Source organism: Salmo trutta, chromosome 30 (assembly GCF_901001165.1).
Source record: "Salmo trutta chromosome 30, fSalTru1.1, whole genome shotgun sequence".
NCBI lineage: Eukaryota > Metazoa > Chordata > Actinopteri > Salmoniformes > Salmonidae > Salmo > Salmo trutta.
In genome coordinates this window covers 6,356,591-6,381,576 of record NC_042986.1, presented here as the reverse complement: position 1 = coordinate 6,381,576, position 24,986 = coordinate 6,356,591, and the positions used below count along the sequence as shown (strand labels likewise).

Here is a 24,986-nt window from a genome sequence, read left to right as displayed (position 1 = left end):
TTTTGTGTCAACATGCCATGCCTAAAATATGAAATAAAAAAAATAAAAACTATTACTGTATTTTCATCCAAATATCATTTTAAAATGTGAATATTTTTCAATTACACCTCATTTTTACAATTGTAGACAGTGTTACAATTAACCCGTGAGAAATACCAGAGGGACATTTGACTTCCACCACTTTCGGTGTCATAGAAACTTCTTTACAATGTGTTGGCCTGATGGTAGCTAAGATATGTAGCCTATGTTGTTTGTATACAAATATTATGAACGTAAACACAAATATTATTTTCATACTAAGTAAAAGCCTAAAACGGTTACTTTGGTCCCCGGTCTTCCCTAAGTATCATACGTCTTGGAAGTGCTCAGATATACGTAATGTCGGTCAATGTTTCGTATGTCTCTGAGGCAAAGCTGTGGTGTCAGTCATTGTTACAAAGTATTAGGGTTGGGTGTGACGTCAAGGCACAAGTGCCGCCGACCATTTTTCGGTGAATTTTAAGTCTGACAAAATTGAGGAAACAACAACTGTTGAATGATCGGAGAACTCTGATAAAACAGTTCTATCATTTGGGGTTGTCAGGACATGTTTGCGATGAGACATTTCAGCGGAGCAGAAAATATTGATTGAAAAATGTCATCATTTATCGGAACACACCAACAAAGACAATCGACATTCTGTTGCACATTCCAATATTTTCGCTGCTGTTCATTTATTGTTGGATATTCATAGGCATAGGCGAATAGACTAATTGCCGAAGAGGCTGACCTAACGGTGCCACCTCCAACTTTTTATGCATGAAGGTCCGTTCTTTCCCTTCTTTCGCAAAGCTGCATCAGACGAGCTGCTTCGCATGAGCCACCTCGGGGCGAGTGTTCTGCTCTGCCAGCTCGGGGAATCAGGATGAGAAAACCCAAAGTTGGACGACTGTTTCTGGCGACATGCGTTGGGTCACTTTTTATGGTCATATTGTACTTTCAGAACATCACAAGGCCAGGTAAGTTTCGACCATCACCACACATCAGGGTGCTATTGGATGGTGCCCTATGATGTTCTTGTAGGGCGACGTTTTGGTGTATTACATACACTGAGTGTAGGCTGTTTTTCATTAGGCTAGTCCCACTCATTTATTAAATATTATATTCAATAAATAGTTTAGAACAAACATCATGTCAAACTGAAATTAACTACCATGTCTGTTGCACAATTTCTCCCTAAATTAACATGTGTTGAGTTGAGACACAATGGAAAGGGTAAATGGCGGGGCATGAGTAAGCATTGTGAGTGTGAACCATGGAATGTTTTGGTAGCCCCCTCTGAGAGACCCTTAAGCATTCCTGGGCCTTTTTGGACTAGTTTCCTAAGCTCCCCTGTGGTCCCCTGTGCTAGGGCAGAGGAAGAAGAAACATATACCTTTAAGGGATTGAGTGATACTGAGGGACAGAGAATGATAGGAGCGAAGAGAACCTAACCTAGCCTCACTCCCAGGTTATGTCGGAGGTTTTAACATATGTCTGAAGTTTTAACAATAGAGAGAATGAAATAGAAACCATATATTTCTATGCCACAGTATGCTGTTGTTATACCACGTGGGGAAAGAGCTATGTAATAAGTCCAGGTTTCTCATTTTACAGAGCCTCCAAGAGTAAGTGAGCAACTAAGGAAGGGACACTCTTACTATGCTATTACATTATGTCATAGGATACTTTCTATTTAAACATGAACGTTTTATTAGAATCATCCTTCCTATCCAACCATCTCCCAGGGGCGGACTTAGTGATTTTGAGGCCCCAGGCAGAGCCCCCCCCGCTCCAAGCATGTGCACAACATTTCTTAATGGGTTTTGGAGTAAATATGTAATTTAACTGTAAATATGTATTACCTTTTAATGTGCCATTAACACAGCTAGTCATGATGTTTTCATCTCATTGTCAAACAAATCACTTCAAAAAGTAGGTTACCTTTACACGTTCATCCAAAATAATTCCAGCATCCTGACAGTGCACTGTGCACCCTCCAACTTTCCTTCACTTCACAAGTGGCTGAAACTGTCTTACCAGAAAAAGCATCCGAGGGAGTGAAATAGCCCCCCTCTGTCCGACGATACTGTTTGTAGTCCATGTACAGTATGTGATGCTGTCTGGCCAAAAAAGAGTATGACTTGGCATACTCTTTTTGTCCAGACAGCATCAGATAAATGGGCTACACATCCATGTCCTCTGCCTCGACAACGATGGCAGTATTATCAGCAGCACCTGTCTTTACTAAAGAAATGCGTATTGTATCCCCCTACAGTCTAAGGGCCCGGGGCTGGGTTCCCTCAAATACAATGTTTTTAGTTTTCAAAATATTTAGGACTAACTTATTTCTTGCCACAAATTCAGAAACTGACTGCAGCTCTTTTTGTTAAGTGTTGCAGTGTAGTAGCTAACATGTATTATTTGAGTCACCTGCATACATAGACACACTGACTTCACTCAAAGACTAGACAGCTGCCTAGACAGCTGCCCTGGGGAATGCCTGATTCTACCTGGATTATGTTGGAGAGGCTTCAATTAAAAAAAAAACTCTGTGTTCTGTTAGACAGGTAACTCTAACAGGGGTGGCAAGTTGCCTAGTGGTTAGAGCGTTGGGCCAGTAACCAAAAGTTTGCTAGATCGAATCCCCGAGCTGACAAGGTAAAAATCTGTTGTTCTGCCCCTGAACAAGGCAGTTAACCCACTGTTCCTAGGCCATCGTTGTAAATAAGAATTTGTTATTAACTGACTTGCCTAGGTAAAGTAAAAAATTATCCACAATATAGCAGGGGTTGTAAAGCCATAACACACACGATAATGTCAAAAGCAGCACTGAAGTCTAACAAAACAGTTCGCACAATCTTTTGATCATCATTTTGTCTCAGCCAATGATCAGTGTAAGTGCCATGCATGTTGAATGCTCTTCCCTATAAGCTTGCTGAAATTCTGATGTCAATTCGTTTACTGTAAAATAGCATTGTATCTGGTCAACGGTGCATGACAATTCTTTTTACAGTCTATGGTGAGGATGGCCGGAAATCACATCAACATATGTTGATGTATTTTGGATATTGTCTACAAATCGAATCAAATCAAATGTTATTGGTCGCGTACACATATTTTACAGATGTTATCGCGGGTGTAGTGAAATACTTATGTTCCTAGCGCCAACAGTGCAGTAATACCTACTAACAATACAAAACAATTACACAAAGAAAAGGAATTTAGAAATATAGAAATATTAGAAGGAGCAATGTCAAAGTCCAGAATATAAATAAATATGTACAGTATTCCACATTTTGTTGCGTTACAGACTGCATTCAACATTTATTAAAGTAAAACATGTTTTTAGACATTTTAGCAAATTTATTGAAAATGAAATACAGAAATATCTCATCTACATTCTGTGAGTATTCACACCCCTGAGTCAATACTTGGTTGAAGCACCTTTGGCAGCGATTACAGCTGTGAGTACTTCTGGGTAAGTGTCTAAAAGCTTTCCACACCTGGATTGTGCAACATTTGCTCATTATTATATTATAAAATGTTCAAGCTCTTTCAAATTGGTTGTTGATCATTGCTAGACAACCATTTTCAGGTCTTGCCATAGATTTTGATGTAGATTTACGTCAAAACGGTAACTCAGCCACTCAGGAACATTCACAGTTTTCTTGGTAAGCAACTCCAATGTAGATTTGGCCTAATGTTTTATGTTATTGTCTTGCTGAATGGTGAATTAATCTCCCAGTGTCTGGTGGAAAGCAGACTGAACCAGGTTTTACTCTAGGATTTTGCTTGTGCTTCGCATTCTATTTATTTATTTTTTATCCTGAAAAACTCCCTAGTTTTTGCTGATTACAAGCGTGCCCATAACATGATTCAGCCACCATTACGCTTAAAAATATGGAGAGTGGTACTCAGTAATATGTTGTAATAGATTAGCCTAAAACATAACACTTTCTATTCAGGACAAAAAATTAATTGTTTAGCCACATTTTTTTTGCAATATTATGTTCCATGTTGCAAACAGGATGCATGTTTTGGAAGATTTGTATTCTGTACAGGCATCTTTCTTTTCACTCTGTTAATTAGGTTAGTATTGTGGAGTAACTACAATGTTGTTGATCTATCCTCAGTTTTCTCCTATCACAGTCATTAAACTCTGTAACTGTTTTAAAGTCACCATTGGCCTCATTGTGAAATCCCTGATCGGTTTCCTTCCTCTCCAGCAAATTAGTTAGGAAGGACACCTGTATCTTTGTAGGGACTGTGTGTATTGATACAACATCCAAAGTGTAATTAGTAACTTCACCATGCTCAAAGGCATATTCAATTTCTTTTTTTTTACCTATCAACCAATAGGTGCCCTTCTTTGCGAAGCATTGGAATACTCCCTGGTTTTTGTGGTTGAATCTGTGTTTGAAATTCACTGCTCAACTGAAGGACCTTACAGATAATTGTATGTGTGGAGTACAGACATGAGGTAGTCATTAAAAATCATGTTAAACACTATTATTGCACTCAGAGTCCATGCATCACATTATGTGACTTGTTAGGCAAATTTTTACTCATTACAAAGGGGTTGAATACTTATTTATTCAATACTTTTCAGCTTTTCATTTTTAATTAATTTCTAAATATTTCTAAAAGCATAATTCCACTTTAACATAATGGGGTATTATGTGTAGGCCAGTGACAAAATCATCTCAATTGAATCGGTTTTAAATTCAGGTTGTAACATAACAAAATTTGGAAAAAGTCAAGGGGTGTGAATGCTTTCTGAAGGCGCTGTATGTATATGATGGTGTGTAGAGACAGTATATAAATAGAAAAGATGTGTACAGCAGCAGTTATATAGGATGAGCCTTGACTACAATACAGTATATACATTTGAAGTGGGCCAAACAGTATGTAAACATTATTAAAGTGACCAGTGTTCAGTAACTATGTACTGTTGAAGTCGGAAGTTTACATACACTTGGAGTCATTAAAACTCGTTTTTCAAACACTCCACAAATTTCTTGTTAACAAACTACAGTTTGGGCAAGTCGGTTAGGACATCTACTTTGTGCATGACACAAGTAATTTTTCCAACAATTGTTTACAGACAGATAATTTCACTTATAATTCACTGTATCACAATTCCAGTGGGTCAGAAGTTTACATACACAAAGTTGACTGTGTCTTTAAACAGCTTGGAAAATTCCAGAAAATGATGTCATGGCTTTAGAAGCTTCTGATAGGCTAAATGACATCATCTGAGTCAATTGGAGGTGTACCTGTGGATGTATTTCAAGGCCTACCTTCAAACTCAGTGCCTCTGCTTGACATCATGGGAAAATCAAAAGAAATCAGCCAAGACTTCAGAAAAAAAATTGTAGACCTCCACAAGTCTGGTTCATCCTTGGGAGCAATTTCCAAACGCTTGAAGGTACCACGTTCATCTGTAGAAACGATAGTACGCAAGTATAAACATCATGGGACCACGCAGCCGTCATACCGCTCAGGAAGAAGACGCGTTCTATCTCCTAGAGATGAACATACTTTGGTGCGAAAAGTGCAAATCAATCCCAGAACAACAGCAAAGGACCTTGTGAAGATGCTGGAGGAAACAGGTACAAAAGTATCTATATCCACAGTAAAACAAGGAAGAAGCCACTGCTCCAAAACAGCCATAAAAAAGCCAGACTACGGTTTGCAACTGCACATGGGGACAAAGATCGTACTTTTTGGAGAAATGTCTTCTGGTCTGATGAAACAAAAATAGAACTGTTTGGCCATAATGAACGTCGTTATGTTTGGAGGAAAAAGGGGGAGGCTTGCAAGCCGAAGAACACCATCCCAACCGTGAAGCACGGGGGTGGCAGCATCATGTTGTGGGGGTGCTTTGCTGCAGGAGGGACTGGTGCACTTCACAAAATAGATGGCATCATGAAGGAGGAAAATTATGTGGATATATTGAAGCAACATCTCAAGACATCAGTCAGCAAGTTAAAGCTTGGTCGCAAATGGGTCTTCCAAATGGACAATGGCCCCAAGCATACTTCCAAAGTTGTGGCAAAATGGCTTAAGGACAACAAAGTCAAGGTATTGGAGTGGCCATCACAAAGCCCTGACCTCAGTCCTATGGAAAATGTGTGGGCAGAACTGAAGAAGTGTTTGCAAGCAAGGAGCCCTACAAACCTGACTCAGTTACACCAGCTCTGTCAGGAGGAATGGGCCAAAATTCACCCAACTTATTGTGGGAAGCTTGTGGAAGGCTACCCGAAACGTTTGACCCAAGTAAAATATTTTTAAAGGCACTGCTACCAAATACTAATTGAGTGTATGCAAACGTCTGACCCATTGGGAATGTGATGAAAGAAATAAAAGCTTAAATAAATCATTCCCTCTACTATTATTCTGACATTTCATATTATTATAATGAAGTGGTGATCCGTACTGACCTAAGACAGGGAATTTTTACTAGGATTAAATGTCAGGAATTGGGAAAAACTGAGTTTAAATGTATTTGGCTAAGGTGTATGTAAACTTCCGACTTCAACTGTACATAGGGCAGCAGTCTCTAAGGTGCAGGGTAGAGAACCAGGTGGTAGCTGGGTAGTAACAGTGACTAAGTTCAGGTCAGGGGACTAGGCGGAGGCTGGCTAGTGGTAATTATTTAACAGTCTGATGGCCTGGCTATAGAAGCAGTTTTTCAGTCTCTCGGTCCCAATTTTGATGCACCTGTACCTTCTCCGCCTTCTAGATGATAGCTCGGTGAACAGGCCGGGGGTTGGGTATATTTATCCGTAACCACGTCACCATCTACAGTTTTTATGCGAGTACAGTCATACTGTACCATATAAAAAAATATCACAACAGCTGTGATGGAAACAGGAACTTTCTGTACAATTTTATGAATGCTAACAGATAAATCTTTCGTTCGACATTGTGGGATCTGTTTGTGCCGGTAAAATTTATTATGCGAGAAATGGTGGTGGAAATGCCTTTATGCGCAAATAGTAATATAATAACCATTATATCCAAGTAAACTTGGAGTCACACGAGGATATGTTTTCTGGTACTCACACTACGACTAGGGAAATGCAGTTTATTAGGCTACACATGAAATAAGTTACGATGAACTTCACAGGGTGGGGAAAGTTACGATGAACTTCACAGGGTGGGGAAAGTTACGATAAACTTCACAGGGTGGGGAAAGTTACGATGAACTTCACAGGGTGGGGAAAGTTACGATGAACTTCACAGGGTGGGGAAAGTTACGATGAACTTCACAGGGTGGGGAAAGTTACGATGAACTTCACAGGGTGGGGAAAGTTACGATGAACTTCACAGGGTGGGGAAAGTGCACAGTGATCTTGATGCTCCTTTCCAATAAATATTGAGGGTCGGATTCTGGTGACATGATGATTGACTGTCGTTTGACAAATACAAATATTCTTGGTCTTACCAATAATAATCTAATCATGAAGACTACCAGTATCTGCGAGACCATTTATTTATTTATTCAGTACATGAAAACTTAAGCTAAAAAAGTACAGTTTTTATCTGCAACAAGATAAACATCAGTGCTTGGTGACATAGTGCACTCAAAAAGGTGGAAACTAACTTGTTTCAGAATAAACACATCTGTGTATTTCCCTATAGTGAGTGTCTCCTCTGTGGGCAGAAGGATTCACACCTCGGACTTAGCAGTACTATGTCCAGTCTGAGAAAGAGCTGACTAAACGTGTGGGTGGGTGTACACACTTGTCAGTTACTGAAAGGTGCTAGATGTGCCAAGCCTGCTTTACAAGTCAGCTCAATGTGACATGTGAAATGTGAGAAAAAAATTATGTGAAAATAGTTAATGTCTACTTTTCAAACAGGACCTTTGAGCCTTCAGATAATATTTGGTTTGTCTATACTCTCTCCTGACAGTCAAAGTCATGACATCCTTTTAGGTTGAGCGTGTCGTGAGCCCTGTACCACGGACTTAAACGCACATGATGATCAAAGGTCTGCTAGAGCAGACTTTCTCAACTCTTCGACATTTACATTTTTCTGGTCTTGTTCTAAACCTCAAATACTTCACTGTCAGATATCATTTATATTCTAAATTCTTCTTCTTCTGTGAAAAGCTGACATCAGCGTAACTGAGTTACTGAAGTTACAACAGAAAGTAATTTCAAGCAGCAATGTATTCCTTATGAGATAAGGATGTTGAAAATACTGTAAGTATTTTTAGTTGATAAACACATTTTGCTCACTAGTTTGGGCCCTCACACACTTTCATTACTATGCTCTATTACCATCACACACAAGCAACATCTTCCTACGTTGGCATCATGTGGGTCTTGTCTAGTCAACAAACAAGGCTGGCATGTGTCCCAATCCCGCCACATGCCCACGGCACCATAGAAAGCTGAATCAGCCAAAAGCCACACCTGCTGGGTGTTTGTTCTTGCTGAATAAGCCATTTAGAGACGTTAAAAGTAAATTGCTCACTATTTTAACACAAGTTTGGCCTGTTTATTCCATTTCTGGGGTGCTTTTGCTATGCAGCTGTGGTCTATCTGTATAGAAACAGCTATGGTCTATACAGCTATGGTCTATACAGCTAGTCTATACAGTTATGGTCTATCTATATAGATACAGCTAGTCTATATAGCTATGGTCTATATACAGTGCCTTCGGAAACTATTCAGACCCCTTTTAAATAAAATAAAAAATCCTCAACAATCTACACACAATACCAAAAACAGGTTTTTATTTTTTTAAAGAAATGTATTAAAATAGAAAAACAGATAACTTATTTACATAATGTTCAGACCCTTTGCTATGAGACTCTAAATTGAGCTCAAGTGCATCCTGTTTCCATTGATCATCATTGAGATGTTTCTACAACCTGATTGGAGTCCACCTGTGGTAAATTCAATTGATTGGACATGATTTGGAAAGGCACACACCTGTCAATATAAGGTCCCACAGTTGACAGTGCATGTCAGAGCAAAAACCAAGCCATGAGGTCAAAGGAATTGTCTGTAGAGCTCCGAGACATGATTGTGTCGAGGCACAGATCTGGAGAAGGGTACCAAAACATTTCTGCAGCATTGAAGGTCCCAAGAACACTGTGAGGAACCACCAAGACTCTTCCTAGAGCTGGCCATCCAGCCAAACTGAGCAATCGGGAGAGAAGGTCCTTGGTCAGGGAGGTGACCAAGAACCCGATGGTCGTTCTGACAGAGCACTAGAGTTCCTCTGTGGAGATGGGAGAACCTTCCAGCAGCACTCCACCAATCAGGCCTTTATGGTAGAGTGGCCAGATGGATGCCACTCCTCAGTAAAAGGCACATGACAGCCCGCTTGGAGTTTGCCAAAAGGCACCTAAAACAAGATTCTCTGGTCTGATGAAACCAAGATTAAACTCTTTGGCCTGAATGCCAAGCGTCACGTCTGGAGGAAATCTGGCACCATCCCTACGGTGAAGCATGGTGGTGGCAGCATCATGCTGTGGGGATGTTTTTCAGCGGCAGGGACTGGGAGACTAGTCAGGATCGAGGCAAAGATTTGTATTTATTTATTTTTATTTCACCTTTATTTAACCAGATAGGCCAGTTGAAAACAAGTTCTCATTTACAACATTTTTTACATTTACATTTACGTCATTTAGCAGACACTCTTATCCAGAGCGAATTACAAATTGGTGCATTCACCTTATGATATCCAGTGGAACAACCACTTTACAATAGTTCATCTATATCTTTTTTGGGGGGAGGGTAGGGGGGAAGGGTTAAAAGGATTACTTAATCCTATCCCAGGTATTCCTTAAAGAGGTGGGGTTTCAGGTGTCAACTGCAACTACAACTGCGACCTGGCCAAGATAAAGCAAAGCAGTGCGACAAAAACAACAACACAGTTACACATAAACAAACGTACAGTCAATAACACAAAAGAAAAGAAAAATAAACATCTATGTACATTGTGTGCAAATGTTGAAGAGTAGGGAGGTAGGCAATAAATAGGCCCTAGAGGCGAAAATAATTACAATTTAGCATTAATACTGGAGTGATAGGTGTGCAGATGATGATGTGCAAGTAAAGATACTGGGGGGCAAAAGAGCAAGAGGGTAAGTAATAATATGGGGATGAGGTAGTCGGGTGTGCTATTTACAGATTGGCTGTGTACAGGTACAGTGATCGGTAAGCTGCTCAGACAGCTGATGCTTAAAGTTATAGAGGGAGATATAAGACTCCAGCTTCAGAGATTTTTGCAATTCGTTCCAGTCATTTGCAGCAGAGAACTGGAAGTTAAGGCGGCCAAAGGAAGTGTTGGCTTTGGGGATGACCAGTGCAATGTACCTGCTGGAGCGCATGCTACGGGTGGGTGTTGCTATGGTGACCAGTGAGCTGAGATAAGGTGGGCTTTACCTAGCAAAGACTTATAGATGTTCTGGAGCCAGTGGGTTTGGCGATGGATATGTATTGAGGGCCAGCCAACAAGAGCATACAGGTCACAGTGGTGGGTGGTATATGGGGCTTTGGTGACAAAACGGATGGCACTGTAATCGACTACATCCAGTTTGCTGAGTAGAGTGTTGGGGGCTATTTTGTAAATGACATCGTCAAAGTTAAGGATCGGTAGGATAATCAGTTTTACGAGGGTATGTTTGGCGGCATGAGTGAAGGAGGCTTTGTTGTGAAATAGGAAGCCGATTCTAGATTTCATTTTGGATTGGAGATGCTTTATGTGAGTCTGGAAGGAGAGTTTACACTCTAACCAGACACCTAGGTATTTGTAGTTGTCCACATATTCTAATTCAGAACCGTCCAGAGTAGTGATGCTAGTCGGGCGGGAGGGTGCGGGCAGCAATTGGTTGAAGAGCATGCACTTAGCATTTAAAAGCAGTTGGAGGCCACGGAAGGAGTGTTGTATGGCGTTGAAGCTCGTTTGGAGGTTTGTTAGCACAGTGTCCAAAGAAGGGCAAGATGAAAGATGAACGGAGCAAAGTACAGAGAGATCCTTGTTGAAAACCTGCTCCACAGTGCTCAGGACCTCAGACTGGGCTGAAGGTTCACCTTCCAACAGCACAACAACCCTAAGCACACAGCCAAGACAATGCAGGAGTGGCTTCGGTACAATTCTCTGAATGTCCTTGAGTGGCCCAGCCAGAGCCCGGGCTTGAACCCGATCGAACATCTCTGGAGAGACCTGAAAATAGCTGTGCATCGACGCTCCCCATCCAACCTGAAAGAGCTTGAGAGGATCTGCAGAGAAGAATGGGAGAAACTCCCCAAATACAGGTGTGCCAAGCTTGTAGCGTCATACCCAAGAAGACCCAAGGCTGTAATCGCTGCCAAAGTTGCTTCAACAATGTACTGAGTAAAGGGTCTGAATACTTATGTAAATGTAATGTTACCGTTCATTTAATTTTTTGCTAAGATTTCAAGAAAACTGTTTTTGTCAAGGGGTATGAATACTTTCCGAAGGCACTATAGCTATGGTCTATACAGCAATGGTCTATATGTATATATATATAGATACAGCTAGTCCATACAGCTATGGTCTATACAGCTATACAGGGAATAGTGAAACTGTAGCTTGTATCCTGTGATCTCCACATATCCAAAATGATAGGAGAAGCTAAAAGATTATCTTTTCAAAAATAAAAATCTTCTGATTTATCTTTGGACTAATGCATAGAGTAGTGATAACCCACTGGGCACAGTTTAATTCAACATCTATTCCATGTTGGTTCAATGTAATTTCATTGAAATGACGTGGAAACAACGTTGATTCATCCAGTGGGTAGGGTTTAATTTGGTATCTTGACGTTGTTTCGCAACACTGAATCTCCCACTTCTCTGTGCACGGTGCATGTGGCTTCCACAAAAGCGGAAGTCATAATCAGTGACGCAGGCTGATGTGTAGAGCAGATGAAATGATAGAGATGTAGAGGGGGAAGTGTGTTTTATCAGAGCAGGAGTCACATGCAAAGTCACATGCTAGTCACAAAAAATACTTGGTCAGTGGCACCTTTCCACGTTTTATTTTGAGTCAAATGTTTTGAGTCAATAGGTATTCAACCTCTTTGTTATGGCAAGCCTAAATAAGTTCAGGAGTAAATATTTGTTTAACAATTCACATAAGTGTCATGGACTCTGTGTGCAATAATAGTGTTTAGCATGATTTTTTAACAACTACCTCATCTCTGTACCTCACAAATACAATTAGCTGTAAGGTCTCACAGTCGAGATGTGAATTTCAAACACAGATTCAACCACAAAGACCAGGGAGGTTTTCTAATGCCTCGCAAAGAAGGGCACCTATTGGTAGATAAAATAAATTTAAAAAATGTACACATTGCATATCCCTTTGAGCATGGTGTACACTTTGGATGGTGTATCAATACACGTAGTCACTACAAAGATACAGTACACTTTGGATGGTGTATCAATACACGTAGTCACTACAAAGATACAGGCGTTCTTCCTAACTCAGTTGCCGGAGAGGAAGGAAACCGCTCAGGGATTTCACCATGAGGCCAACAGTGACTTTAAAACAATTACAGAGTTTTATGGCTGTGATAGGAGAAAACTGAGAATGGATCAACAACATTGTAGTTACTCCACAATACTAACCTAATTGACAGAGTGTGTAACAATATTTGTCATCTGAAGAAGATGAATCATCGGACCAAAACGCAGCGTAGTAAGTGTTCATGCTTATTTTAATAACTGAACACTAAAACAAAAATAACAAAGAGAATACTGAAACAGTTCCGTAAGGTGCAAACACTAAACAGAAATTAACTACCCACAAAAACCCTGTGGGAAAAGGCTACCTAAGTATGGTTCCCAATCAGAGACAACGGTAGACAGCTGTCCCTGATTGAGAACCATACCCGGCCAAAACAAAGAAATACACAAAACATAGAAAAGGGCAAATAGAATGCCCACCCTAGTCACACCCTGGCCTAACCAAAATAGAGAACAAAACCCTCTCTATGGCCAGGGCGTGACAGAGTGAAAAGAAGGAAGCCTGTACAGAATACAGATATTCCAAAACATGCATCTTGTTTGCAACAAGGCACTAACGTAATACTGCAAAAAATGTGGCAAAGCAATTCACTTTTTGTCCTGAATACAAAGTGTTACTGTATGTTTGGGGCAAATCCAATACAACACATTACTGTGTACCACTCTCCATATTTTTAAGCATAGTGGTGGCTGCATCATGTTATGGGTATGCTTGTAATCATTAAGGACTGGGTAGTTTTTCAGGATAAAAAAGAAATGAATGGAGCTAAGCACAGGCAAAATCCTAGATGAAAACCTGGTTCAGTCTTCTTTCCACCAGATCCTGGTAGATGAATTCACATTTCAGCAGGACAATAACCTAAAACAGAAGGCCAAATCTACACTGTGGTAGCTTACCAAGAAGACAGTTAATGTTCCTGAGTGGCCGAGTTACCGTTTTGACTTAAATCTATTTGAAAATCTATGGCAATACCTGCACATGGTTGTCTAGCAATGATCAACAACCAATTTGACAGAGATTGAATAATTTTTTAAAGAGTAATGGGGAAATGTTGCACAATCCAGGTATGGAAAGCTCTTAGAAATTTACCCAGAAAGACTCACAGATGTAATCGCAGCTAAAGGGGCTTCTACAAAGTATTGAATCAGGGGTGTGAATACTTATGTAAATGATCAATTGAATCCATTTTGAATTCAGGCTGTAACACAACAAAATGTGTCAAGGGGTATGAATACTTTCTGAAGGCACTGTATACAAGGAGTACCGGTACCAAGTCAATGTGCAGGGGTACGAGGTAGCTTTTTATTTTATTTAACCTTTTTTTAACTAGGCAAGTCAATTAAGAACAGCAAGGACGTGGGCTGGGATACAAAACAAATGTGAAGTAGGAAAAAACACATCACGACAATAGAGACACCGCAACACTACATAAAGAGAGACCTAAAGACAACAACATAGCATGGCAGCAACACATTATGACAGAGCATGGTAGCAACTCAACATGGCCCAAACATTGTTAGGCACAGACAACTGCACAAAGGGCAAAAAGGTAGAGACAACATTACATCACGTGAAGCAGCCACAAGTATCAGTAAGAGTGTCCGTGATTGAGTCTTTGAATGCAGAGATGGAGATAAAACTGTCCAGTTTGAGTGTTTTTAATTCTTGTTCCAGTCGCTAGATGCGAACTGAAAAGAGGAGCGACCCAGGTATATGTGTGCTTTGGGGACCTTTAACAGAATGTGACTGGCAGAACGGGTGTTTTATGTGGAGGATGAGGGATTCAGTAGGTTACTAAGATAAGGGGGAGTGAGGCCTAAGAGGGTTTTATAAATAAGCATCAAACAGTGGGTCTAGTGTCAGGTATTAAGAAATGGACAGTTTACAGAGGAGTATAGAGTGCAATGATGTGTCCTAAAAGGAGCATTGGTGACAAATCTGATGGCCGAAGGGTAAAGAACATCTAGCCGTTCGAAAGCGCCTTTGGCGGAAGTCGTGACACTCAGAGACACTAATACTCCTTAGCTGACCCACAGGAAAGGAATGGTCTTTGACCAAGTCAATAAAAATAGCAGCACAACATTTCTTAGAATCAAGGGCAATGGTGACATAAGTTAGGACCACCACCTTTGGAAGATCTGTCTTGTTGAAAAAGGTTATAACCAGAAAGGTTAACATCAGTGTTCAGAACACTCTTTCTTAACCACGTCTCAGTAATGACCAACACATCTGGATTGGAGCTGAGAACCCACACCTTCAATTGATACATTTTAGGTAATAAGCTTCTAGTGTTAATGTGCTGAAATCCCAGGCTTTTATGAGAGCAGAAATCAGTGAAGCAGAAATCAGAATTGCAGATCCACTCACTTAGATTTTTTTATGACATCAGATGGCAACAAGATCATATTGTACAGCAATTTCATCAGGTAACATGAGTTCACAGCCGGCGAGAAGGGGTTAGTTCCGTGTCACCGATAGAGGGTCAGGGTCGCGAGTGTGGGATCAAGCATTGTCTGTCCCAGGATCAGGTAAACAAGCAAGTTCATAGTCAACAAAGCACGTTGGAGTCATGGAGCAAATAGCACCGAGCACACAAAAAAAATTGAACAGCTTGGGGCTAGCCATTGTAAGTTCAAAGAGGGAATATGTACATGTAGGTAGGGGTAAAAGTGACTAAGCAATCAGGATAGATAATAAACAGAGTAGTGTAGAGTGTGAAAGAGTGTGAAAGTATGTGTGTGTCGCGTCAATGTGAATGTGTGTGTGTGTTTTTGTGTGTGAGAATATGTATTGTGTGTGTGTGTGTGTGTGTCAGTGTAGTGTGTGTGAGTGTGTGGGCAGAGTCCAGTGAGTGTGCACAGAGCCAGTGCAAAGAGAGTCAGTGTAAAAAAAAGGAGTCAATGCAAATAGTCCAGGTAGCCGTTTGTTTAACTGTTCAGCAGTCATGGCTTGGGGGTAGCAGCTGTTCAGGAGCTTTTTGGTCCTAGACCTGGTGCTCCGGTACCGCTTGCCATGGGGTAGCAGAGAGAACTGTCTATGACTTGGGTGGCTGGAGTGTTTGACAATTTTTAGGGCCTTCCTCTGATACCACCTGGTATAGAGGTCCTGGAGGCAGGGAGCTCAGTCCCAGTGGTGTACTGGGCCATACGCACTACCCTCTGTTAGCAACTTACCAAGCAGTTGCCATACCAGGTGGTGATGCAACCAGTCAAGATGTTCTCAATGGTGCAACTGTATAACTTTTTGAGGATCTGAGGGCCCATGCCAAATCTTTTCAGCCTTCTGAGGGGGAGGGGGAGGAGACGTTGTCATGCCCTCTTCATGACTGTGTTGGTGTGTTTGGACCATGATAAGTCCTTAGTGATGTGAACACCAAGAAACGTGAAGCTCTTGGCCTGCTCCACTACAGCCCCGTCGATGTGAATAGGGGCATGCTCAGCCCTCTGTTTCCTGTTGTCTACGATCAGCTCCTTTACCTTGCTGATGTTGAGGGAGAGATTGTTGTCCTGGCACCACACTGCCAGGTCTCTGACCTTCTCACTATAGGCTGTCTCATCGTTGTCGGTGATCAAGTCTACCACCGCCGTGTCATCGGCAAACTTAATGATGGTGTTGGAGTCGTGCGCGCCCACGCAGTCGTGGGTGAACAGGAAGTACAGGGCTCCGGGCAGCCGAGCGGAAATGGAGGAAAACTCGCCTCCCTGCGGACCTGGCATCCTTTCACTCCCTCCTCTCTACATTTTCCTCTTCTGTCTCTGCTGCTAAAGCCACTTTCTACCACTCTAAATTCCAAGCATCTGCCTCTAACCCTAGGAAGCTCTTTGCCACCTTCTCCTCCCTCCTGAATCCTCCTCCCCTCCCCCCTCCTCCCTCTCTGCGGATGACTTCGTCAACCATTTTGAAAAGAAGGTTGACGACATCCGATCCTCGTTTGCTAAGTCAAACAACACCGCTGGTCCTGCTCACACTGCCCTACCCTGTGATTTGACCTCTTTCTCCCCTCTCTCTCCAGATGAAATCTCGCGTCTTGTGACGGCCGGCCGCCCAACAACCTGCCCGCTTGACCCTATCCCCTCCTCTCTTCTCCAGACCATTTCCGGAGACCTTCTCCCTTACCTCACCTCGCTCATCAACTCATCCTTGACCGCTGGCTACGTCCCTTCCGTCTTCAAGAGAGCGAGAGTTGCACCCCTTCGGAAAAAACCTACACTCGATCCCTCCGATGTCAACAACTACAGACCAGTATCCCTTCTTTCTTTTCTCTCCAAAACTCTTGAACGTGCCGTCCTTGGCCAGCTCTCCTGCTATCTCTCTCAGAATGACCTTCTTGATCCAAATCAGTCAGGTTTCAAGACCGGTCATTCAACTGAGACTGCTCTTCTCTGTGTCACGGAGGCTCTCCGCACTGCTAAAGCTAACTGTCTCTCCTCTGCTCTCATCCTTCTAGACCTATCTGCTGCCTTTGATACTGTGAACCATCAGACCCTCCTCTCCACCCTCTCCGAGTTGGGCATCTCCGGCGCGGCCCACGCTTGGATTGCGTCCTACCTGACAGGTCGCTCCTACCAGGTGGCGTGGCGAGAATCTGTCTCCGCACCACGTGCTCTCACCACTGGTGTCCCCCAGGGCTCTGTTCTAGGCCCTCTCCTATTCTCGCTATACACCAAGTCACTTGGCTCTGTCATATCCTCACATGGTCTCTCCTATCATTGCTATGCAGACGACACACAATTCATCTTCTCCTTTCCCCCTTCTGATAACCAGGTGGCGAATCGCATCTCTGCATGTCTGGCAGACATATCAGTGTGGATGACGGATCACCACCTCAAGCTGAACCTCGGCAAGACGGAGCTGCTCTTCCTCCCGGGGAAGGACTGCCCGTTCCATGATCTCGCCATCACGGTTGACAACTCCATTGTGTCCTCCTCCCAGAGTGCTAAGAACCTTGGCGTGACCCTGGACAACACCCTGTCGTTCTCCACTAACATCAAGGCGGTGACCCGATCCTGTAGGTTCATGCTCTACAACATTCGCAGAGTACGACCCTGCCTCACACAGGAAGCGGCGCAGGTCCTAATCCAGGCACTTGTCATCTCCCGTCTGGATTACTGCAACTCGCTGTTGGCTGGGCTCCACGCCTGTGCCATTAAATCCCTACAACTCATCCAGAACGCCGCAGCCCGTCTGGTGTTCAACCTTCCCAAGTTCTCTCACGTCACCCCGCTCCTCCGCTCTCTCCACTGGCTTCCAGTTGAAGCTCGCATCCGCTACAAGACCATGGTGCTTGCCTACGGAGCTGTGAGGGGAACGGCACCTCCGTACCTTCAGGCTCTGATCAGGCCCTACACCCAAACAAGGGCACTGCGTTCATCCACCTCTGGCCTGCTCACCTCCCTACCTCTGAGGAAGCACAGTTCCCGCTCAGCCCAGTCAAAACTGTTCGCTGCTCTGGCACCCCAATGGTGGAACAAGCTCCCTCACGACGCCAGGACAGCGGAGTCAATCACCACCTTCCGGAGACACCTGAAACCCCCCCCCCTTAAAAGATTTAGATGCACTATTGTAAAGTGGTTGTTCCACTGGATATCATAAGGTGAATGCACCAATTTGTAAGTCGCTCTGGATAAGAGCGTCTGCTAAATGACTTAAATGTAAATGTAAAGTACAGAAGGGGATGAAGTACACACCCCTGAGGGGCCCCTGTGTTGAAGTTCAGCGTGACTGATGTGTTGTTGCCTACCTTCACCAACTGGGGGCGGCCTGTCAGGATGTCCAGGATCCAGTTGTCAGTTACCTTGACTTTGTTGTCCTTAAGCCATTTTGCCACAACTTTGGAAGTATGCTTGAGGTCATTGTCCATTTGGAAGACCCATTTGCGACCAAGCTTTAACTTCCTGACTGATGTCTTGAGATGCTGCTTCAATATATCCACGTACCTTTCCTTATGATGCTCATGATGCCATCTATTTTGTGAAGTGCACCAGTCCCTCCTGCAGCAGAGCACCCCCACAACATGATGCTGCCACCCCCGTGCTTCACGGTTGGGAGGGTGTTCTTCTGCTTGCAAGCCTCCCCCTTTTTCCTCCAAATATAACGATGTTCATTATGGCCAAACAGTTCTATTTTTGTTTCATCAGACCAGAGGACATTTCTCCAAAAAGTACAATCTTTGTCCCCATGTGCAGTTGCAAACCATAATCTGGCTTTTTTATGGCGGTTTTGGAGCAGTGGCTTCTTTTTCGCTGAGCGGCCTTTCAGGTTATGTGGATATAGGACTCGTTTTACTGTGGATATAGATACTTTTGTACCTGTTTCCTCCAGCATCTTCACAAGGTCCTTTGCTGTTGTTCTGGGATTGATTTGCACTTTTCGCACCAAAGTACGTTCATCTCTAGGAGACATAACGCGTCTCCTTCCTGAGCGGTATGTCGGCTGCGTGGTCCCATGATGTTTATACTTGCGTACTATTGTTTGTACAATTTTTTTTCTGAGGTCTTGGCTGATTTCTTTTGATTTTCCCATGATGTCAAGCAAAGAGGCAATGAGTTTGAAGGTAGGCCTTGAAATACATCCACAGGTACACCTCCAATTGACTGAAATGATGTCAATTAGCCTATCAGAAGCTTCTAAAGCCATGACATCATTTTCTGGAATTTTCCAAGCTGTTTAAAGGCACATTCAACTTAGTGTATGTAAACTTCTGACCCGCTGGAATTGTGATACAGTGAATTATAAGTGAAATAATCTGTCTGTAAACAATTGCTGGAAAAATGACTTGTGTCATGCACAAAGTAGATGTCCTAACCGACTTGCCAAAACTATAGTTTGTTACCAAGAAATTTGTGGAGTGGTTGAAAAACGAGTTTTAATGACTCCAACCTAAGTGTATGTAAACTTCCGACTTCAACTGTAAACCAGTTACCTTGGCGTTCTTGGGCACTGGACTATGGAGGTCTGCTTGATACATGTATGTATTACAGACTGGGTCAGGGAGAGGTTGAATATGTCAGTGACGACATGTTATGAGTACACGTCCTGGTAATCCATCTTGCCCTGCGGCCTTGTGAGTGTCAACCTGTTTAAAGGGCTGACTCATATTGGCTACGGCGAGCGTGATCACACAGTCACTTGCACGGTTGATGAGATTTCATCAACCGTTTTTTTCTTCTATGGTTTCTTTCTTTCTCTTTCTCTTTCTCTCTATTTCTGACTCCCTCCCTCCCTCCCTCCCTCTCTGTGAGATGTAAAGCAATCCTCTGCATTCAACTGGCACATGTGCAAATCCAATCCGTTTCCTCTCACTAGTGAGGAAGGCCCCAACATTGACATGCCTCCAGCCCTGAGGTGCTGGTGCTCATGTGAGATCATGCACCATAAGGTAAAACATACTGAAATGAGAACTCAATGGGCTACTGTACTACAGTGTGCAGCACTGGCCACAGTCAGATTTTCATGACAAGGTGAGGGTGATAGAGTTGGATACAGTTCAGGACAGCTCAACCAGTAAAGAACATCGAGTACCCGTCACTCATCACTAAAGAAAACAGACAATAATACCCTTTTCAGATGATTCATCTGTTTCGCTTTTTCTCCCTCTCTGTCTTTGTGCCTGTAGCTGTGGAGCAGTCTGGGGGGAAGGGCATCGCCCCAGGGAAGACCAGGAGAAGTCCACTACAGGCCCTCTACAACGGAGACCAGGTGACTAGCTTTAGAATGGCCGCGTTCTATCATGCCTTGAATGTGTGTGAACACTCACGGTTATGTACTGTTTAGTCACCTGATGTTGATGTGTAATTGTTTCCGGATGTGTCACACACAGGAAATTACATTTGACAAAGCATTGATCTTGGAGAACCACTTTGACACATTTGATTTCTCAACAAATGGGTAGCCTTTGGTCTCTGTACTGAATTATTGCTGCTATACATTAAATATTGTTACATCATACTACATACCAACCACCTTTTTCTTTAACTTTCCTCAGAGGTTATGGCTCAAGCGTTACTGCAAGACTGAGTTGAGTTCATTTGATTTGACTTAGAAGTTATGACTCAGGTCCTTAGTGGTTACTATAAAAACAGTACCCCCTCTTCCTCCGAGAGACAAAGCTCTCTTTTTCAGCTCCAATATCCAAAATCTCAGGAATCCAGTGTATGCTGAGTGATACTGCATCTCTCGCTCTCTCGCTCTCTCTCGCTTTTTTGCTCTGTCTCACACAGAGGGCAGTTAGTTTGGTGCTGCTGATGCAACTAATCTTATCTGTTGTGTGTCTTTTTCTCTTGGACTCCGTCCACCTGGCAACCCCTCTATCTTCTGTTCATTATTCACAGTGGGCCAGCAACACAAAGCACCATGCCCATCCTTGATCCTTCTATTGCTTCCACATTGCTGAAATCAAGCCACCACTTTTGCTTCTCTTTATTATAACTTAAACACTTTGTCAATTGCATGTGACTAGTGCCAGAGGCTGTCTACTGGGAAACACAGTGGATGACCTTGATGTTGCAATGCCAATTCCAGTTCATTTTACTAATCCGACAAGATAGATTAAAACACTGACAGATGGCACAATTGTTTTAGTCAGAGGATGTGGCTACATGAAGATGTTATCACTTGGAGAGATGTAATATTTCATCACTTATAAGTGTTTAATTGTAAATGTGAGCGTTGACCTTGTATGTCCCCTCCTCTCTCTGTGACCGTAGTTGGATTTGTCTGCAGTGCAGACGTCTCTGCGTGGCCGGCGGGAGCTGCTGGAGGAGGCGTGTCTCACCCACACCAAGAAGCGACGGGTGTTGACCCCAGACGACCTCCGCCACCTCATCGTGGACGATAAGCACGGCCTGCTGTACTGCTACGTCCCCAAGGTGGCCTGCACCAACTGGAAACGCGTCTTCATGGTCCTGACAGGGGACGGACGCTACCACGAGCCCCTAGCCATCCCTGCCAACGAGGCCCACGTGGCTGGCAACCTGCGCACGCTGTCAGAGTACTCCACCTCTGAGATCAACCGCCGTCTGCGCAGCTACCTGAAATTCATCTTTGTGCGGGAGCCCTTCGAGAGGCTAGTGTCGGCCTACCGCAACAAGTTCACCCGCAGCTACAACACGGCCTTCCACAAGCGCTACGGCACCAAGATAATCCGCCGGCACCGGCCTCAACCCCAGCCGGATGCGCTGGAGCGGGGCAACGACGTCTCCTTCCAGGAGTTTGTGTACTACCTGGTGGATCCCCGCACACAGAGAGAGGAGCCTTTCAACGAGCACTGGGAGCGGATCCACTCACTGTGCCACCCCTGCCTCGTCCACTACGATGTGGTGGGGAAGTATGAGACTCTGGAACAGGACTCCCGCTCTGTGCTGCGGCTGGCTGGCGCTGACGGGGAGGTCCGCTTCCCCACCTCAGGCAAGAGCACCAGGACCAACGGGGACATGGCAGCTCAGTTCTTCCAAAACATCAGCCCCTTTTACCAAAAGAAGCTGTACAACCTTTACCGCATGGACTTCCTGCTCTTCAATTACTCCAACCCAGAGTACTTGAAGACTAGATGAGGGCGGCTCTCTCCATGTCAGCCGGAGATTTAGTAATCAATCTGTTTGGCTCTGTAATTTGTAATTAATCTGGGTGCGTAGAGCTTGTAATTGATGTTCCAGATGTTATTTATACGGGCCTTGCCAGTGGGGGGAATCACTGCATTGTCAGATGTAAGAAGTTTATGGGCACAGGTGGCTGACCTTGGAGTCGCTATGTTTGCTTTAATCCTCATGTGGCCTAGATAAGAGAGAAGCAGGTTCTTCTTTTACAATGAATATGTCGAGGGTTGTAAAGAACTTGTTGTGTGTATCACAGAATCCCTCGACTATGCCTCCTTCTTTATTTATACAATTGTAAGAGTATTTATTGTGAATATAGACTGAGTCATGGACAGAGCGAATTGGGCGAGGACATTCTAATTCATGCATTTCTTTCTGCTTGCACATACAGCATGTTTCTTTGGCTCTTGCACATCTTCTGTAGCCAAACATGTTCCTCTGGGGACAAAGGGTGTCATGAAACTTACATAAACCACCAAACAAAAGAAAGCATAGTCCACAAATAAAAAGAAAGAATAAAAACCAATAAAAATAAGCAATTTACTCTCTAATGACAGAAGTATGAGGCTTGCACAGACCCAATATGAATTGAACCAGTTTAAATGGTTTATCTTACATGGTAGCATCTTTTTTTTAATACACAGTGAAGTCATCATTCATACTGTACCATGTCACACTTTTCCCACATTATAAAATTATTGCCACCTGTTCATGACGTTACATAAGCCACAGTTGATAGTAAATATGTTCTGATCAACAATGTATGCTGGTTGTATAAAGCCTGGCAGGCAGATTGCCTGCAGATAGGGAGTTAATTACAGAAATGGCACAAGCTTTGCAGAATCACCTCTTTATTTAGCTCACGTTAGACTGAGCAAACGGTGCATAGCTGTGGTTTGGGCCAAGGCAGCCCCTCATCAGAGCACTCCTTGTTGAACTGTGGATAGCCACCTAGGGCTAACTACCTACCTACAGGGGCACTACATGTTAAAACCAGGTAGGCCGTCTGGTAAAAAACAAATATTAAATTACATTTATAGCATGCAGTATTTTTCTTGACTATGAGAGCAGTTAATAAAATTAGTTTTCATGACTGTTGATGTTATGCCTCATTGCAACCTTTTGGAACAAAGTTTGTCCATAACAACGGTACACTGTACAGTGCATTCTGAAAGTATTCAGACCGCTTCACTTTTTCCACATTTTGTTACGGTACAGCCTTATTCTAAAATAGATTCCATTGCTTTTTCCCTCATCAATCTACACACAATACCCCATAATGACAAAGCAAAAACAGGTTTTAGAAATTTTTGCAAATGCATAAAAAATTATAACTGAAATATCACATTTATATAAGTATTCAGACCCTTTACTCAGTACTTTGTTGAAGCACCTTTGGCAGCGATTACATTCTTGAGTCTTCTTGGGTATGAAGCCAACAAGCTTGGCATACCTGTATTTGGGGAGTTTGTCCCATTAATCTCTGCAAATCATCTTAAGCTCTGTCAGGTTGGATGGGGAGCACCGCTGTACTGCTATTTTCAGGTCTCTAGAGATATTCAATCGGGTTCAAGTCCGGGCTCTGGCTGGGCCACTCAAGGACATTCAGATACTTGCCCGAAGCCACTCCTGCGTTGTCTTGGCTGTGTGCTTAGGGTCATTGTCCTGTTGGAAGGTGAATCTTCGGCCCAGTCTGAGGTCCTGAGCACTCTGGAGCAGGTTTTCATCAAGGATCTCTCTGTACTTGCTCCGTTCATCTTTCCCTCGGTCCTGACTAGTCTCCCAGTCCCTGCCGGTGAAAAACACCCCCACAGTATGATGCTGCCACCACCATGCTTCACTGTAGGGATGGTGCCAGGTTTCCTCCAGACATGACGCTTGGCATTCAGGCCAAAGAGTTCAATCTTGGTTTCATCAGACCAGAGAATCTTGTTTCTGGTCTGAGAGTCTTTAGGTGGCTTTTGGCAAACTCCAAGCGGGCTGTCATGTGCCTTTTACTGAGGAGTGGCTTCTGTCTGGCCACTCTACCATAGGCCTGATTGGTGGAGTGCTGCAGAGATGGTTGTCCTTCTGGAAGGTTCTATCAGAGCGTCCATCGGGTTCTTGGTCACCTCTCTGACCAAGGCCCTTCTCCCTCGATTGCTCAGTTTGGTCGGGAGGCCAACTCTAGGAAGAGTCTTGGTTGTTCCAAACTTCTTCCATTTAAGTATGATGGAGACCACTGTGTTCTTGGGGACCTTCAATGCTGCAGAAATGCTTTGGTACCCTTCCCCAGATCTGTGCCTCAACATAATCCTGTCTCGGAGCTCTACAGATAATTCCTTAGATCTCATGGCTTGGTTTTTGCTCTGACATGCACTGTCAACTGTGGGACCTTATATAGACAGGTGTGTGCCTTTCCAAATCATGTCCAATCAATTGAATTTACCACAGGTGGACTCCAATCAAGTTGTAGAAACATCTCAAGGATGATCAATGCAAACAGGATGCATCGGATCTCAATTTCGAGTCTCATAGCAAAGGGTTTGAATACTTATGTAAATAAGGTATATATTTTTTGTTGTTGTATCTTACTCTCCTTTTCTCCCCAACTTTACCCCCCTTTTCAACCCAACGGGCGCGGGAGGCGAAGGTCGAGTCATGCGTCCTCCGAAACATGACCCGCCAAATCGTGCTTCTTAACACCTGCCCGCTTAACCCTGAAGCCAATTGCACCAATGTGTATTAGGAAACACCGTTCAACTGACGACCGAGATCAGCCTGCAGGCACCTGGCCCACCACAAGGAGTCACTAGAGCACGATGAGCCAAGTAGGGGAGGGTTTGCCTCCCCGGCCGAACACTCGCTTAACCC

At 43.4% G+C, this 24,986-nt stretch overlaps 1 protein-coding gene across 1 annotated transcript; it reads left to right on the top strand.

Moving 5' to 3' along the window:
• Positions 1 to 427: 427 nt before the first annotated feature.
• LOC115169017 (carbohydrate sulfotransferase 11-like) lies at positions 428 to 23,227 on the top strand. Its single transcript, XM_029724625.1, has 3 exons — positions 428 to 998; positions 20,156 to 20,238; positions 21,246 to 23,227. The coding sequence occupies exons 1-3, from the start codon at positions 905 to 907 to the stop codon at positions 22,089 to 22,091; spliced, it is 1,023 nt and encodes a 340-aa protein (XP_029580485.1). The 5' UTR covers positions 428 to 904; the 3' UTR covers positions 22,092 to 23,227.
• Positions 23,228 to 24,986: the final 1,759 nt, after the last annotated feature.